The sequence below is a fragment of the Helobdella robusta genome (assembly GCF_000326865.2).
Source record: "Helobdella robusta unplaced genomic scaffold HELROscaffold_37, whole genome shotgun sequence".
In the NCBI taxonomy this organism is placed as follows: Eukaryota; Metazoa; Annelida; class Clitellata; order Rhynchobdellida; family Glossiphoniidae; genus Helobdella; species Helobdella robusta.
The window spans coordinates 1,522,393-1,539,892 of record NW_008704785.1 but is presented as its reverse complement, the minus strand read 5'-3'; the positions used below and the strand labels follow the sequence as shown (position 1 = coordinate 1,539,892).

Here is a 17,500-nt window from a genome sequence, read left to right as displayed (position 1 = left end):
GTAACTCTAATTAAAAAAACTAAAAATAGAAAGTGCAAAACCTCGATTTGACCCCCAGCAATCTGTCTAATTCCTGTTTTAATAGAGATAACTTCTTTCTTTTTTCCGATTTTAGGACAGTCTCATCTTCTAAAAATAAACTGGCGGGGAAAAAAACCAAAAAAAATTAAGTAGGATAATAAAAAACAAATGAAATATATAAAAATTTCAAACGATCAATCTACCAAGAATTAAAAATTTGATTTAATAACTAGACCCAGTATAAACTATTATAAATAATCAAACAATAATAATAATTCCATAATAGTAAACCATAATTCAATAATTAACTTATCAAAAAACGCATCATATTGCAGTCAAACGAAAGCAGAACTATAAAAAAAAAACAAAAAACCCATTCTCATCATCATCTTCATCACTGGGTAACAACAGATCAGCGTCTCGACAGGCTTGTTTGATCCAATCTTTATTGACCTTTTCCTTGTTCATTCTTAAATTTATAAAATTATTCACTTTTTAGAAACAAATTTTCGGTTTAGTCGAATTGGAAATTAATAATAATGCTAATAAAGAATGAGGACTAACAATCTAGAACAGGGGTGGGCAAACTAGGGCCCGCTTTTATGCGGCCCGCGAGGCCTTGTTCGCCAAAAAAGGTCCTCATCCAGACATTATGACCAAAAAAAATCCACAAATCTTTAAAAAATTCTCCCCCGGGTCGAAAAAATTTGCTATATAAGTATGTATGCGGCCCTTCAAAGGTAAAATAGTTCTCAATGCGGCCCTCACAGCAAAAAGTTTGCTCCCCCCTGATCTAGAACGATCAATTTACTATTATATAAATCGTTTCCCTTCACAATTAATGTTACTACATGCCGATACCGCATTCACTTTTATTTTATTAGCCCTTGTTAGAAAAATAACAAAATTTTTAAATCAGATTTTCCATTTTTATTAAATAAATATATAATTATCAATTTATTACAATCATTATTATTATTAAAATTATTATTTTCATTATCATTAATCAAATTTTCCCAAAAAATATCGATATAAGGCAATAGAAAATTCAAAATCAAACGACATATACCCTAATACTTACAAGCGCTATTATACTACTATTATTAATAATTATATTTATTTAATGATAATAATTATTATTATTATTAATTAATTAATTATAATTGGATAATATAATTTTTCTCACCTATGTTCTTGACTCTCGATGTTCCTAGCTAACTTAACTAGGTGAGAAGAGGAATCAAACAGACGCCTGTCAATATCCAATCTATCTATGTCCTTATCTGTGGGAATGAAATTATGAAAGATATTTCAAAATAATTAATTATATTTAATAATTATTAAATATAATGAATTAATTATATTTAATAATTATTAAATATAATTAATATACAAAATATAATTATTAAATATAATTAATATATAAAATATAATTATATTTAATAATTATTAAATATAATTAATATAACATAATATAATATAATTATAATTATTATAACAATGATACGTATCAATAGGTTTTATTCATTCATTCAATGTTTGTTCATTTGTTCGATCATTCATTCTCTTATTCATCCATTTATTCATTCATTCATTCATCCATTCATTCATTTATTTATTTATTCACTAATTCAATCACTCATTCACTAATCCATTCATCCATTTACACATAATTTCATTGAAAAATTTAATTATACCCCTTTTTAAAGCAGCCTGTATGCCGTTGAACAGTTTGACCTCTTCTGGGCACACCAGAGCCAAACTGATGCCAGCTGTGTTCGATCGGGCTGTCCGCCCCGACCTATGCACGTAGTTCTGCATAAATTAACATAAATTAACATGAATTACCATAAATTAACATGAATCACCATAAATTAACATGAATCACCATAAATTACACTTATATCATTGTTTATTTGGTGATAATACTTATTAAGTTATCCTAAATTAACATAGATTTGCACGAAATTGTCGATAATTTTGCAGAGATTTGTCAAAATTAACGTGACGTTTACAGTTGGTTTTGATTAATTTTCTATCTAAAAAAAAAGATACCTCAGTAGTCCGGGGAACCTGATAGTGAATGACATGCTTAACGTTTGGGATATCTAAACCCCTGGCCGCGACATCAGTAGCTAACAATAAGCCTCTCTCATTTTCTGTCGGTAAAAATTATTATTGTATAATTATTAATTATTATTATTATTCATAATTATTTATGTTATTTAAACATACACGCACACAAACACACGCATACAGACAGACGGACACCCAAGCATTTTGCAGATTTAGAGTATGACACAAATTAAATAAATACATTACAATAAAATACAATAATACAACACACACACACACACACACACGCACGCACATCAACAATATTGACCTTTGAACCGATCCAAATTCTTTAACCTCTGCTTCTGGTGCATGTCGGCATGCAGTGGCAATGGCTTACAATGTAGCATAGCCAGCAAAGAGGTCAACCTCCTAATGCAATCTTTACTGTTTGCAAAAACCAGGGTTCGGCCTTAAGTAATACAGGTAAACATGTCTTACAGGTAAATATCCTACAGGTAAACATCCAATATGTGTTGCATGTTACATGTAACTTTAGTTAAATTTACATGTAACTTTAAATGTAGTCTGACTTTTGCTACGTTTTTTTAAAAAAAGTATAACAACAATCATCTTATTGTTAATCAGTCTAAATTACATATACTAATTACAAAGACTACATGCACAAACACACACACACACAAACACACGCACACAAACAATACCCTTGTTATTTTTCAGAAAGTAATACAGGTATAAATCCTTCTCTTGGTAGGTGCAGTTCACCTTGAGTTCCGTGAGTTTCTGGGCCGTCATTTTTTGCCCACCCGTCAGGTCAACCACCTCTGGCTTACTGGACATGTGGAGTTTGCGTTGCAGAGATGCTAGTGGGTTGAAAACGTAACGTAAGAGTTATGAGTGTGTGTGTGGGTCATTTTTTTTTAAATTTTAGAGATTTTTTAAGGTTTTTTTTACAAACAAAGAATTAAATTCTAGTTAGCAAGGAATAGAGAAGTCATTTGTTGGTTGGTTGGTTCATGGTTGGTTGGTTTGTTGATTGATTGGTTTCAAAAATGTGCATTCAAGGCATGAATATAACAGCCGAAACATGAATGAACAAAACTTTAAAATAATGAATATAAAGAAGTGCAATGGAAGATCAAACAGCTCTGAAAGAATGCCTCAGCAGATAAAACAAAAAGAAGAAACAACATTAGTAATAATAAATAATAATAATAATAAATAAATAATAATAATAAATAATAATAATAATAAATAAATAATAATAATAGTAAAGAATAATAATAGTAAAATCCCCACCCAATTTATCTTCCAGTGTCAGTTCTTTCATCTTCTTCTTCTTACCCACATCAAATCTATAAGGGGTCTTATGGATGAATGTCAAGGTAGCAGAGAAGACGAAGTTCTGCCTTCTCAACGGCGAGCTGTGGATGTTTGGATGTGAGAAAGGACGAATGAATGAGTGAATGATCGAATGAGTGAGTGATTGAATGAATGAGTGATTGAATGAATTAATTAATTAATTAATAATATAAACTGTAATGTAAAATAAATTTAGAATGATACAACAAACAAACAGACAAACAACCAAACAAACAAAAATTACCATAAGTTTAGATTGATGTAGTTCATAATTTTTTCCAATTCTTCAAAATGGTTCTTTTCGATCATTCTATCTGCCTCGTCGATTACCAAAAACCTCAAATCTTTCACATGGCTCAGATGTGGACATTTCTTTGTGGCGAATAATTATTAATTAATTATTAATTATAATAATTATAACAAAATATAATGAAACAATAACTTCTAGAACTCTAATCCCAAAATCGCCCTAACTTTCATCATCATCATCATAATCACCAGACTCGCCATCATCATCATCCTCGTCATCACCATCATAACCACCACCACCACTATCATCATCATCATTATCATAACCACTACCACCATCATCATCATCACCTGCTGCACAAGCTCCCAGAATCTTCCGGGTGTGGCAACGACGATCTGGGGTGAGAATTTTTTCAGCAGACGGTTTTGCCTCTCGATGGACATACCCCCCACGATGGCTAAACACTGATTATTAATATTATTTGTTATTATTATTAATTATTATCATTTATTATTATCAATAATTATTATTATTATTATAATCATTACCAATATCATTGTCATCATCACAGAGCAAATGCCATAGTAGGTACACACACATGTACACAGTTAATAAAACTTAAAAACACACCTTATGACACACACACACACGCATACACACAACCACGCATACACATACACACACACACACACACAACATACCAGCAGACACACACACAAACAAACACAAACACATACACACACGCACAACAAACCAGCAGACCTTAACATCTGTATATTTGGTGACATTATCAATATGCTCTCTAATCTGTATGGCTAACTCTCTTGTCGGCGTTATTACCAGTGCATACATTGGTTTATTGTGATGATGATGATGATAGTGATGAGGGTGATGATGATCATTTTTATCATCATTATGCATTTTTCCCAACACTTCATCATCATCATCATCTTCTTCATCATTGATATCATCTACGTCTAGAGTATCTCTTTGGCTCTCTTCATCAACGTCTGTATCATTATTGTTATTGATTGTATCAACATCATCATCTGTTTCATGGATTTCATCATCATTATCAACATCATGGTTATCATCATCACCACCATCACCATCATAACCATCCTCATCGTCATTACCATCATCATCATCATTAGTGGTAGTAGTAATAGTAGTTAGAGTACAATCATCATCTTCTTCTTCATTAACATCTTCTACAATAATATTATTAATCTCATGGCCATCACTTTTTTCCTCCTCATCATCATCATCATTAACAGTAGTAGTAGTAGTAGAAGCAGCAGCAGCAGCAGCAGTAGTAGCAGCATTATAATCATCACCATCATCGTCGTCGTCATCATCTGCATTTAGGTTCAGTATGTGCGTGACGATGGGGATGGCAAATGCCAAGGTTTTACCACTACCCTGATGAGAAAAAGAAATATTTAAAATATTTAAAAAAATTTTTTTTATTTATTTTTCTTATTTTATCTTCCTTAAATATTCTTTTCATCTATTTATTTTATCTATGTATTTATTTTTACTCATTTATTTATTTTTATTTTATTTTAACTTATTGTTGTAAAAACTTTATAATTATAATAATAATAATATAAATAACTCCAAAAAATAATAATAACAGTTTCGGCAGCCCCGATTATGTCCATCTTATCTTCAATGGCCGATGGAAGAACCCGTGACTGAATGGGTGTCGGATTAGTGAAGCCTAACTCTTTCAGGCATCGAAGAATTGGATTAGGGATGCGCAGATCAAGCCAGTTTTCCATGCCATCGATTTTAGAAGAAACGTCGTCGGGTTGTTTTTGTTGTAGTTGCCCGTTCGAATGTTGATGCAGTAGTTGTTGCGCGCCGTAACAGGACTTGGAGGGTTCGGTTTTGTCATTTGATTTATTTTTCTTCTTTCTTTGTTTCTTCTTTTTTTTGAACATTTCACTTTTCACTTATTATGTTTTAATTTAAATATTTATTGTTCAAGATTAATATTGCAGAGATAACATAACAACGCATAAAAAAAACAAGAGCATTATATATATTAAAATAAAATTTTAAATAAAAACCTTAATCAAATCGACCCAATACAATACACTACATAGACTATATAAATATTATACTATACATAGTTTATTATATATGTATTGTATATTATTTATTTTATATATATAGTGTATTTTAGTAGAAGACATCATCTTATTCTCTCAACTTTGCAATGAAGCGACATCTGTAATGAAGAAAAAATTAACAAACCTCCATTTTGGTCAAGTTCTAATTTTATTTTTTTAGTATCTGGCTGGCAGGCAGTTTCAGGTTTTGCAGTTCTCTTGAAGACTCCCTTTTCAGTTTAGAGTTGGTGTTAGTTTTATGAAAAAACATCAAAAATTGTGAAAAAAATTATGAAAATAATTGAAGAAATAACGCAATTATTAAACATAATAAAGAACTAATTAAATTAATATTTTAATCGGATTAATATTAAATATTAATAATTAAACAACGTGACTAACGTTTTCAATAACATAATCAGTTATTTCTTCAAACTCAATCAGATCATCAAGAGTATCGTCGCCATTACTTTGAACGGTGTCAATCGTTAAATTTGAAACTTTTGGCATTTTAATTTTTCAGATTAAATAATAATAATAATGAAAACCCCAAATATCAGGACAAACGAAATTGTAAAAATAAAAACGTGTTTCTTTAAACTGGTTGCGAAAAGTAGACCTAAATATAAAATTTTATAAAGCGCATTTTAAACAAGGCACATATATAAAATAAAACATAGACATATATATACAGAATATAACCTACATATATATTCTATATATATATATATATATATATGAAAACATATAAATATATATATAATTGACATAACATATAAATATAACATAATATATATGTTATATTCTATATACATGTAGACAGGTATTGTTATTTCTTTATTACTACGTTACTTTCATGTTATTATTATATTCTTTTTATAAGTTACCATCAAATACTTATAATATAATAGAATAAAGTAGAATTTATATTTGCCATAATCTTTTCTATTGTACATCTTATTGCATATTATATATGATATAGCAGTAGCTAACTTACTAGCATGAAAAGTTTCGAGGTCACAAATATATTAAATTTTATACGAGAAATCATTTGAACAATCAGTTGTTTCAATAAATCTAAACACTCTATTCCTCCTATTATCTTACCTGATTCTAAAACTCTTAATGTTTCTCACAAGTTTCGTAGTCTAGGCTTTATCTTTGAATCATTTGTTGATTAATCTAGTGTTATGTTAATAAATAAGGCTGTCTATTAATTCATTTATTAGAGAAAACCGTCAAATATAAATACGTAAATTTAAAAAATCAACATAAAAATAGTGTTGTAAGTAATTTTCAAAAGAAGTATATTAGTCATCGAACAGTCATCAAGTTCGTATTTATGATGCATCTGACGTATATGAGGATAAGTCAATTGTATTTAAGGGATCATGGCCAGACGCTGCCCGTGATTTATTTGCCTGATTCTTTTGCTTTTTCCTCTTGACTAAGATGGCAATTGTTATCAACAGTAGGAATAGAGTCACGGCAGAAGCCCCTATAATGTAACCTAAATATTTTAAAATAATATTATCGGTTTTGGTGCCATTTTTGTCAAACTTGGAGACTGTACTGTTCCATCTGATGGTTGTGATAGTGAAATCGACTGCGGCAGTGCTAACGATAGTGTGTGAATGTTCAATGGGATAGTAAGGAAGGTCGTCTTCAGTGACATTAAAAAATGTATCCTCCATAAAATAATGATGAAATATCAAGCTAGTGTTATAAAATTGTTTCTTGCAATTTTCAAGTGAAGTTTTACCTTTGGCCACTAACGTCTTACCGCATGAGCAATTAATGCCAGCAGTAAGCACTAAGAGTGTGTAATTTCTCGATTCGCACACATCTTCGCATTGTCGGTAAGATAATCCAAATTCATTGTGGCTGTACTCGGCGTCAACAAATTTAAAACATGCTAAGATCGGATTAACGATAGTGTCCACATTGCGCCAGTTCCTACAGTTAACAATTTTTTTATTACTAAGCACCAGTTCTCTGCACCGCTCGCCTTTACATTTCCCATTCATAAAGTTGCAGTCAGCTTCGTATATTTGTAGTTCTGCTGCTGATGTGCTGCCGTATGCAAATAGGTTATTTGTTTGTTGCAGAATGACGTATCTTGACGCCAGATCGAATTCGTTGCAAATAACTGTTACAGGTTGGCCTGCAAGTGTTGATATATTTGGCCCGTGTCCGCATAGCACAAGAGATGATCTCACGTCCGAAACGTCTCTATAGTCAAACGTTGAAGCAAGTTTTACAACAAAGCTATTCATGTACATACGATCTCTACTATCGAACCATATTCTATTGAAAACTCTTACAAAGCCGATGCGATAACTTTCCTCCAGATCCACGGTGATCCAGGCCCTGTTAATATCATTTATGCGAGCACCCATGACGCCGTCGATGACCCCATCCGTCAGGTGTTTCTCATGCTGCAAACCAAAATATTTGCATGTAAATGTTGAACTAAGATAGACTGGTTTATCAAGTGCCAAGTTTTTTCTGATAGTTTCACATTGAAGCCACCTGTTTCTAACAGTACCATGGGGACAGACACATTCGACAAGCTTGAACCCGTTCACTATAGACTCGATGCATTTCATCTGGCTGCCACAATCTCCGTTGTTTGATGTGCAATCTCTCAATCTGCAGAAATACCCCTTCCATCCTTCACTACAACCGCCACCAAGGCATTCCTTTACTTCATAACTATTTTTATCTCCCTGGCAATGAGAGTATGTGGAGACACTTCTTTGAAATTCATATTTCAAACGAGTGAAATAAATCACTTGGCAGTCAGGTCCTCTGTCCCTATAGTGGCAATTACAAATTTCGGTAGGGTCGTGAGAGCAGTACTCATTGCATTCAAGCGTCGTTATGTTTGGAGACAGAACAATGAGATCTATGAAACAAATGCATCTCTCGCCTTTTCTCGCAGCGAAATTTTTGTTGAGCTCTAGGCAGCCTTTTATGCAACTCTCAATGGATTCAAACTTAAATTCAATGGGTCTTTTTGTGGGCGAAAATTGAAGTGATGTTGTGCATAAAATTCCATGATGTGTGACTGCAGGTTTAATTTTATAGACTGAATAAGAATCGCTACCACCGCAAGCTTTATTGTTAATGCATGGGGTGTTGCATTCGGAAGATGCCACGGCTGAGTCAAAGTCATTGACGCAATAACATTCGTCCCCATTCCTAAGAGCCATCTTGTTAGTGTTATCTACCAGGCAGAGTTCAAAGCACTCTTTGAAGTCGGTTTTAAAAAAAGTTTTTGTCGAATTTATATATTTGAAACATCCGATATAAGCTGGTTCTCTAATGGTTGGGATCGAATTTTGTGCTGAGATGGATTTCCATGTATCTGTATATACAGAAAATAAAACAATACAATAATTTAAAATCATTTACCAGTGTATTTAATTGTATAGCTGGATAATTAATTTTATAAAAATCTTATGTAATAACACGTTTAAAAAAAGATTGTTTACAAAAATAGATAAATAAATGATCACGCAATAGGTTTGGTGTGGTTATATAAGTTATATATATATATATATATATATATATATATATATATATATCTTATATATAAATATATATCATGCAGAGATAATATTGCAATTATTATAAATTATTAAAACTGCAATCTTTAAAAATTGTTATAAATAATTAATAAAATTGTTTAATATGTTTTTATAACACAAGTTGGACATCCAGAACATAACCGTTAAAAAATCGAGTCTTCTATAATACTTGCTCGAATGCTTAGTGTTCAGCCTTCTTAAAGCATCTTTTTATTGAGTATCTTTGATTTTTGTGCTAACTTCATTTTTAGTTTTCAAAAAATAAAATGGATTATCGCAAATTGTTGCCTAAAAGTTTTACGGAATTATTCGATGTTGAGATAGAAAATATCTTTACGGAAAGTCAGCTGAATGATCTCGCAAATTTGTCGTCCGGCTTAAAAGAACCGTTACAAAAATTTATCAGTGATTTACAAGCGAAACATGCAAAATTAAAAACGGATTCCATCCGCCAGATTGATATGATCGGTTAGTGTCACAGTTTACCATTAATTACAAATTTTAAAAACATAGAAAAATAGAAATTCTAAACTTTTTTTATTTGGTTAGTCAAATTCGTAATGCTTGTTTGAAATAAAATTGAGTTTTGTCAAATCCAGAAACAAGATCTGAGATCACAGAATCTAAATTGGAGTTGATAAAAAATGAATTGGAAGATAAAGACAAAGCACTAACCTCAGCTAAAGAGCAATGCACCAGCCTATGTTTGTATTTTTTTAATTAACTTTTTCTGCCATCTTAAAAATATTAAATAGAAAATTTAGCATGAATAATTTAATTTTTATCATAAAATGAACATTGCCTCATTTTATCTATATTTTCTATATTTTACTAAGTCAAATATTCAGATCACTTCATTAATTTTGTCATATTTTTCATTTTTAATAATTTTTCTGTTTAATTTATAAAGCGAACAAAAATAAGGAGCTATCAGATTCAGTAAAGGCATTAGAAATTTCATTATATGAAAAAGAAAAATCATGGGTTAATAATTTTGTTTTTTAAAAAATTCTTTCCAAATGATTTTTTGATGATATTATTTTTTTTCCAAAATTTCACTAACCTTCAAATTTTAAAAAGTCAGGAAAAAAAACGCAAATTTTTTTTATTAATTTTCAACAGAATGCCAAAGAACACCAGTTGTTGTCCGCTAACTCCAAACTAGAGTTAGAGAGAGATAAGTTTAGTGATATGTTGACCCAAAGAAATAACGAAATCGATAGACTGACAGGTAGATTTTTTAGGCGGATAAACTTTTATTAACCTTATTAAAAAACATGCCGTTTTAGTGGTTGAATTCTTCTAAAATATTTTTTCCTTTGTATAATCATTTGGTTAATGATTCTTTTCATGTTATGGTGTAATCTTACATCTCCACCCCTTCCTAATCACTAAACTAGATGAATGGAGGCAGTTGACTGACAAGTTAAAAGAGGCCAACAGCCTACGAATCATGGCGCAGACATTGGCCGAGGATTCTAAATCAGAACTTGTAATTATTCAGGTAATACTGTAGTGCCTTTAATTTTTTTTGTTTTATTTTTTGTTGAATGAAAGCTTTATTCCACATTTCAATGCATCTAGATATTCAATTAAAATTAATGATAAATATAAATCAGAACGCAAGCCAAAAATGAATAGAGAAATAAATAATGAAATAAAAAAATTGAGGATGAAAATATATTTTTATCGAATTGATTACAAAAGTGAATTTAAAGTGGTGTAAATTAAAAAGTAAATTCTGGTTTAAAATTAGAATCGTGAGGTCCGACTAAAGAGCGAACTTGCTCAGACTACTCACCAGGTCGAGGTCCTGTCGAAAGAGTTGCAAGCAAAATTTGACGAGATAACATCTACAAGGAAGGAAAAGGTATTTATTGATATTTATTTTTATTTATTTATCTATATTTATCTATAACTGGGTCTCTGGACACTAAACGAAGATTGATTGATTGAGTATTTATCTATATTTTTTATTTATTTATTATAAATAATTATTGTTTATTACAATTAGAAATAATGTTATCTTGATGTAATTTTTTTCAGTCTGTCCAACTCCTGCAACTCCAAGCAACCCTGGATGAGACTATTGAAAAAGTGTGTACACGTACACACACACACGCGCGCGCACACCCACACACACCACACACACACACAAGTTCAAGCAAGCAATTAAACAAACATACATAAGTTTGAATTTCGGCTCTTTTTCTTTAAAAAAACTTAAATATATATATAGTATATGAAATAAAATGATGAATCAATAAAATAAATAATAAATAATTAATTACAATAATCAATCAATAATAAATTAATAAAATTGATTAATTAAATTAATTGTTAACGTAAAAAAAAACAGTTAAATCAGGCCGAGCAGTTGCTAGAGATAAGCAAGAAAGCTCAATCTGAGCAATGTGAGCAGATAGAACATTACATCAAAAAGCTAAATGAAGTCAGTTTTCACGCACGCACACACACACACGCACACACACACAAACATTCATAGATACATAGATAGATACATAGATAAATACATAGATAGATACCTAGATAGATACATAGATAGATACCTATCTACTTTCACGCATACACATACACACAAACACACACATGTGTAACACCATCAGGCCAAAGACAACCAAATAAACATGGAGGAAAGATACAGATTAGAAGTTATTTCTCAAGAGAAGCTTGTCAATTTATACAAAGTAAATCATTTTTGTATACTCACACATACACTCACACACATGCATACACACACTCACACACATGCGCACATACGAACGCATACGCACTCATGCATACATACAAACAGACACCATAGCCATTTCACCAGTATATAACATATACAAATCTATTTCCATTCATTCATTATAGTCTTATAAGGATGATGCTGAGAAAAAGTTGCCTGAACTGGCAAAAATTGCAGAGGACTCGCAGAAGTTACTCAACCAGGCAGCCGATGGTTAGTATCTTTGATTGGTTGATTGATAGATTGATTGATTGGTCAATTGACTGATTGGTTGATTGATTGATTGGCTGATTGATTGATTGATTGGTTGGTCGATTGGTTGGTAGATTGATTTATTCATTGATTCATTCATTCATTTATTGCTTCGTTAATTCATTCATCAATGAATCTTTTTGATTCGAACTTAAGCTTACAACGAATTGAAAGAAGAGAAGAAGGCCAGTGAAAATGAACTGGCCAATATCATATCATCTCATGGTTTGTTTTTGGCTGATGCTGTCTGTCGTTCGTTTGTCTTCAGACGTTTGCGATGTGGTTGCTAGTGAGGCTGCTGATGCCGCTTTCAATGCTGCTTTGGGGCTGTTAAACGCACTTACACACCACAAACTCACTACTTAAACACACATACAGACACACACATACACATACAACTAATGACAACCAGCCTGTAATAAACAAACGATAACACAGAAACGAAAATAAAAAGCCTGGAGGAGGAGTTATCAACAGCCAATCAGCTCTTAGAATCCTTTCACAAGAGGCAGAGCCTTATGGAGCTGACAGACGAGGACATAGAAGAAATGTCGCCAGTGGCCGCAGCAGCGTGTAAGATGCTCAGATCCAACACTTCCCTAACCCAGGTTTGGTTTCACATGGGGCCGATGGATTAGTGATTAGTGAATGTGTCGATTGATTGCTCGGTGTAGATCAGATTGCTTGGCTTGGTTATTTGAAACTGTTGAACAGTAATGATGGGATATTTGGGAAAATGATAGATTATTGTTGATTGCATACAAACATGCATACATACACACATACATATACATACAAACATACATACATACATACATACAAACATACATACATACATACATACATACATACATACATACATACATACATACATACTTACATACATACATATATGTTGGCTACGGCAGATAAAGTATGTGGATGGACGAAAGGAAAGTGTAGGCATGGTGAGACGTGGTGGTGGGATGAAGATATAAGAAGGGTTTTGGAAGTCAAGAAGGAGAGGTTTAGGGTATGGAGAAGGGACATGACGGAGGAAGCGGAGTCTGAGTATAGGAAGGCTAAGAAGGTTGCAAAACAGGCAGTGGCAACTGCAATGACGAAAGCATCAGATAGGTTAATGAAGGAAATGGAATCTGATGTGAGTTCGAGGGAAATGTTCAAAGTAGCAAAGCAGTCAATGAGGGATAGGAAAGATGTTATAGGGAATGGATGTGTTTGGGATGGATCTGGCAAGTTGTGCATAGATGAGGAGGAAAAAGCTCAGGTGTGGAAAGCTCATATGGAAAGGTTGATGAATGAAGAGAATGAGTGGGATGGAGATGTGGAATCCGCGGTCACACACGGACCTATAGAGAAGGTGACGAGGGAGGAAGTAGAGAAAGCAGTTAGAGAAATGAAACTAGGTAAGGCGACAGGGGTTTCGGAAGTGGCGGCTGAACATATTAAAGCGAGTGGGGTGATAGGAATTGAAGTTATGATGAGAATTGCTAACAGTATGTTTGATGATGAAGGTATACCTGAGGATTGGCGACACAGTGTGTTGGTGCCGTTGTATAAGGGCAAAGGAGATGTGAGAGATTGTGGGTCATACAGGGGTGTGAAATTACTAGAGCACGGAATGAAGGTAGTGGAGAGGGTGCTTGAGAGGAGGTTGAGAAGTATGGTAACAGTTAATGAAATGCAGTGTGGGTTTATGCCTGGTTGAGGAACGGTGGATGCGTTGTTCATGGTGAGAATGTTGCAGGAGAATTATAGAAAGAAGAAACGAAGATTGTACATGTGTTTTGTGGATCTGGAAAAGGCTTTTGATCGAGTACCGAGGAAGGTCATTGAATGGGCGTTGAGGAAGAAAGGAGTGAATGAGAGACTTGTTAAAGCTGTGATGCAGCTGTATGAAGGGGCAAAGACAAAGGTGAGGGTTGGAAGGGGGATGTCGGACGCTTTTAGTGTTAAGGTAGGAGTGCATCAAGGATCAGTGTTATCACCGTTTCTGTTTGCAATTGTGATGGATGTTGTGTGTGGAAACATAATGGAGGGGTTGTTATTTGAGATTTTGTATGCAGATGATTTAGTCTTGATGGCTGATAGCATGGAAGAATTGCAGTTAAAATTTGACAGATGGAAAAGTGTTATTGAAAAGAAAGGGTTAAAAGTTAATATTGGTAAGACGAAGGTAATGGTGAGTGGGGAAGGTGGAGAGCGAGTGATAAGTAAAATAGACCCCTGTGGGGTATGTGATAGGAGAGTGAAGGCAAACTCGGTATTGTGTATAGGATGTCAGAAATGGGTGCATAAGAGATGTAGTGGTGTGAAGGGGGCACTGAAAAAGGTGGAAGGCACGTTCAAATGTAAGAAATGTGTTCATGGTGTGATTAATAGGACGGACGCAAGGACGGGGTTGAGTGGTGGTATTGAAAGAGTGGAAAGCTTTGTTTACTTAGGGGATAAGCTGAATGCGGATGGAGGATGTTTGAGCGCAGTTACGGCTAGAGTTCGTGTGGGATGGATGAAATTTAGGGAACTGGGTGGGGTATTGTGTGGAAAGAAATGGTCAGTGAAGATGAAAGGGAGGGTATATAAAGCATGTGTGAGAGCAGCGATGGTATATGGTGGTGAAACTTGGGTGTTGAGGAGAGAGGAGGAAAGTGTACTGCAGAGGGCTGAAAGAGCTATGGTGAGGATGATGTGTGGGGTTAAAGTGAAGGATAGGAGGAGTAGTACAGAGCTGATGTCAATGATGGGACTGAATGAGGACATAAGTGACATTGATAAGGAGATCGAGATTGCGGTGGTATGGACATGTGTTGAGAAGGGATGAAAGGGTCGGGATTAGGCGAGCGTTGGAGTTCGAGGTTGAAGGAGTGGTAGGAAGGGGTCGTCCGCGATTGGGATGGAGAGAGCAGGTGGAGAAGGACAGGGTGAAAGCGGGGTTGCGTGATACTGAGGCGAGTGACAGATGTGGATGGCGTCGAGGGGTATTTCGGTTTCATCATAGGTAGCCAAACGGCAACCCCCGATCTCGGGGAAAATGCCGTCTAAACGTGTGTTGTGTTGTTGTTGTATACATACATACTTACATGCATACAGACATACAGACATGCATACATACATATACATGCATACATACAGACATGCATACATACATACATACACAACACAGATATACAATGAACATGTGAAGTTGTCAAGGGAACTTCTTAGTGTTAAACATGAGAATGAGAGACTTACTGAACATCTAGATACCGTTCTTAAGGTTGGATTGATTGATTGGATGAACGAATGAATGAATGAATGAATTAATTAATTAACTTTTGATTGAAACAGAACATTGAAGAAAGTGCTCCAACCCTCAGAGTTCAGAAAAGAGATTACCTGAGATGTCTGGAGAGGAATGAACAACTGACCCTATTGTTGAAAGAGGCTACAGAGGCACGTTCACTTTATTGGCTTTTTTTTGTTTATTTGTTATTCTTCTTTTATTCTTAATATTAATATTCTTGTTCTTGTTATTTTTTTAATTATATTCTTAATTAATATTCTTAATATTCTTGTTTAATTCTTATTTTAATTTATTCTTGTTGTGTTACCATTGAGAAGCTATTTTGGGTAGCACGGTAACCGACCTCACAATAATTAATTTTTTTTTTGGTCTCCGAATCATTCATGCTTTTTTGTTTTGTTTGATTGAATAAAAGTGATCTGATTTGGTTGATTTGATTTGGTTGATTTGATTTGGTTGGTTTGATTTGGTTGGTTTGATTTGATTTGATATATATATAACAATAATATAGGTACTGAAATATATGCTTTCTCATGTTTCACAATGTAAAAGTTTGAAAAAAAAATAAATAAAAAATTTTACAACTCAAAGTCGTCTGAAATGAATAAAATGAGAGTCGAAGAACTGAACCGAGGGAGTAACGAACTCGTGAGAGAATTGGAGAGGAACAAAATGTCAATCAATGACCTCAAATCTAAGGTTGGCTGGCTGATTGGTTATTTAATTGGTTGACTGGCTAGTTGATTGATTGGTTAGTTGATTGATTGGCTAGTTGATTGATTGGTTAGTTGATTGATTGGCTAGTTGATTGATTGGCTAGTTGATTGATTGGCTAGTTGATTGATTGGCTAGTTGATTGATTGGTTAGTTCATTGATTGGTTGGGTGATTGATTGGTTAGTTGATTGATTGGCTGGTCAATTAGTTTAACAAGTCAACCAACATTATACGTAAAGACTCACTTTTTCACTCACTCACTCACTCAATCACTCACTCACTCACTCACTCATTCACTCACTCAATTTTTCACTCAATCACTCACTCACTCACTTTTTCACTCACTCAATCACTCAATTTTCCACTCACTCAATCACCCACTCACTCACTTTTTCACTCAATCACTCACTCACACACACACACACACACGTGCAGGTTAACGTTCTGCTGAGTCAGTTGGAGGAAGAACGGGGAATCATTGTACACCTAAACACGAGCCGTGATTCAATGAACTCCACACTAAATAGCAGTAGCAATAATACTACTTCTATCACTACAGCTGCATGTAGTAGTAACAATAATAACATCATCTCGTCGTCATCCTCTGTTATATCTGATAGACTGGTTACATTTAGGTTATTTCTAACTTTTTTTTTCACACATACCTATATGTACACACACACGCTCATATATATATATATATATATATATATATATATATATATATATATATATATATATATATGCACGACGTATATACACTCTTACATACAAAAGTCTTTAGGAGTTATTTGAGGATGGTAGGCATAGGTACACATGGCTTATACTTATAAACATGCATACATACATACACACATACACACATACATACCTATATAAATACACACATACATACATACACACATTCACACACACACACACATACATAAATACACACATACATACATACACACACACATACATACACACACACACACATACATGCATGCATACACACACATACATACACAAACATACATATAAACATGTAGAAGCATAGAGGAGTTACACGAGAAGAATGTACAGCTGCTGGCGTTGG

The 17,500-nt window shown here is 33.5% G+C and overlaps 4 protein-coding genes across 4 annotated transcripts in view; 2 read left to right on the top strand and 2 right to left on the bottom strand.

The window, feature by feature from the left end:
• Nucleotides 1–1,656: 1,656 nt before the first annotated feature.
• HELRODRAFT_83529 (hypothetical protein) lies at nt 1,657–5,655 on the bottom strand (the record flags this gene model as incomplete). The annotated part of the gene is made up of 10 exons (XM_009023614.1): nt 1,657–1,836; nt 2,077–2,180; nt 2,408–2,548; nt 2,802–2,960; nt 3,397–3,521; nt 3,704–3,831; nt 4,060–4,173; nt 4,472–4,758; nt 5,047–5,131; nt 5,347–5,655. 10 exons carry the CDS (start codon nt 5,653–5,655, stop codon nt 1,657–1,659), a joined length of 1,632 nt encoding a protein of 543 aa, XP_009021862.1.
• Nucleotides 5,656–7,166: 1,511 nt separating this feature from the next.
• HELRODRAFT_176397 (hypothetical protein) lies at nt 7,167–9,041 on the bottom strand (the record flags this gene model as incomplete). Its single annotated transcript, XM_009023613.1, has 1 exon — nt 7,167–9,041. The coding sequence occupies one exon, from the start codon at nt 9,039–9,041 to the stop codon at nt 7,167–7,169; it is 1,875 nt and encodes a 624-aa protein (XP_009021861.1).
• A 644-nt stretch (nt 9,042–9,685) lies between these two features.
• HELRODRAFT_176396 (hypothetical protein) lies at nt 9,686–15,912 on the top strand (the record flags this gene model as incomplete). Its single annotated transcript, XM_009023612.1, has 12 exons — nt 9,686–9,887; nt 10,019–10,123; nt 10,330–10,403; nt 10,542–10,650; nt 10,820–10,923; nt 11,176–11,289; nt 11,466–11,516; nt 11,779–11,871; nt 12,047–12,127; nt 12,297–12,361; nt 12,878–13,031; nt 15,751–15,912. 12 exons carry the CDS (start codon nt 9,686–9,688, stop codon nt 15,910–15,912), a joined length of 1,314 nt encoding a protein of 437 aa, XP_009021860.1.
• A 403-nt stretch (nt 15,913–16,315) lies between these two features.
• HELRODRAFT_192727 (hypothetical protein) overlaps nt 16,316–17,500 on the top strand; it is a gene marked incomplete at its 5' end in the record, with an annotated part of 17,578 nt that continues 16,393 nt past the window's right edge. The window contains 2 exons of the mRNA XM_009023611.1: nt 16,316–16,354; nt 16,858–17,057. Of these exons, the coding sequence (XP_009021859.1) occupies nt 16,316–16,354; nt 16,858–17,057 (239 nt within the window). The remainder of the gene's footprint in view (nt 16,355–16,857; nt 17,058–17,500) is intronic.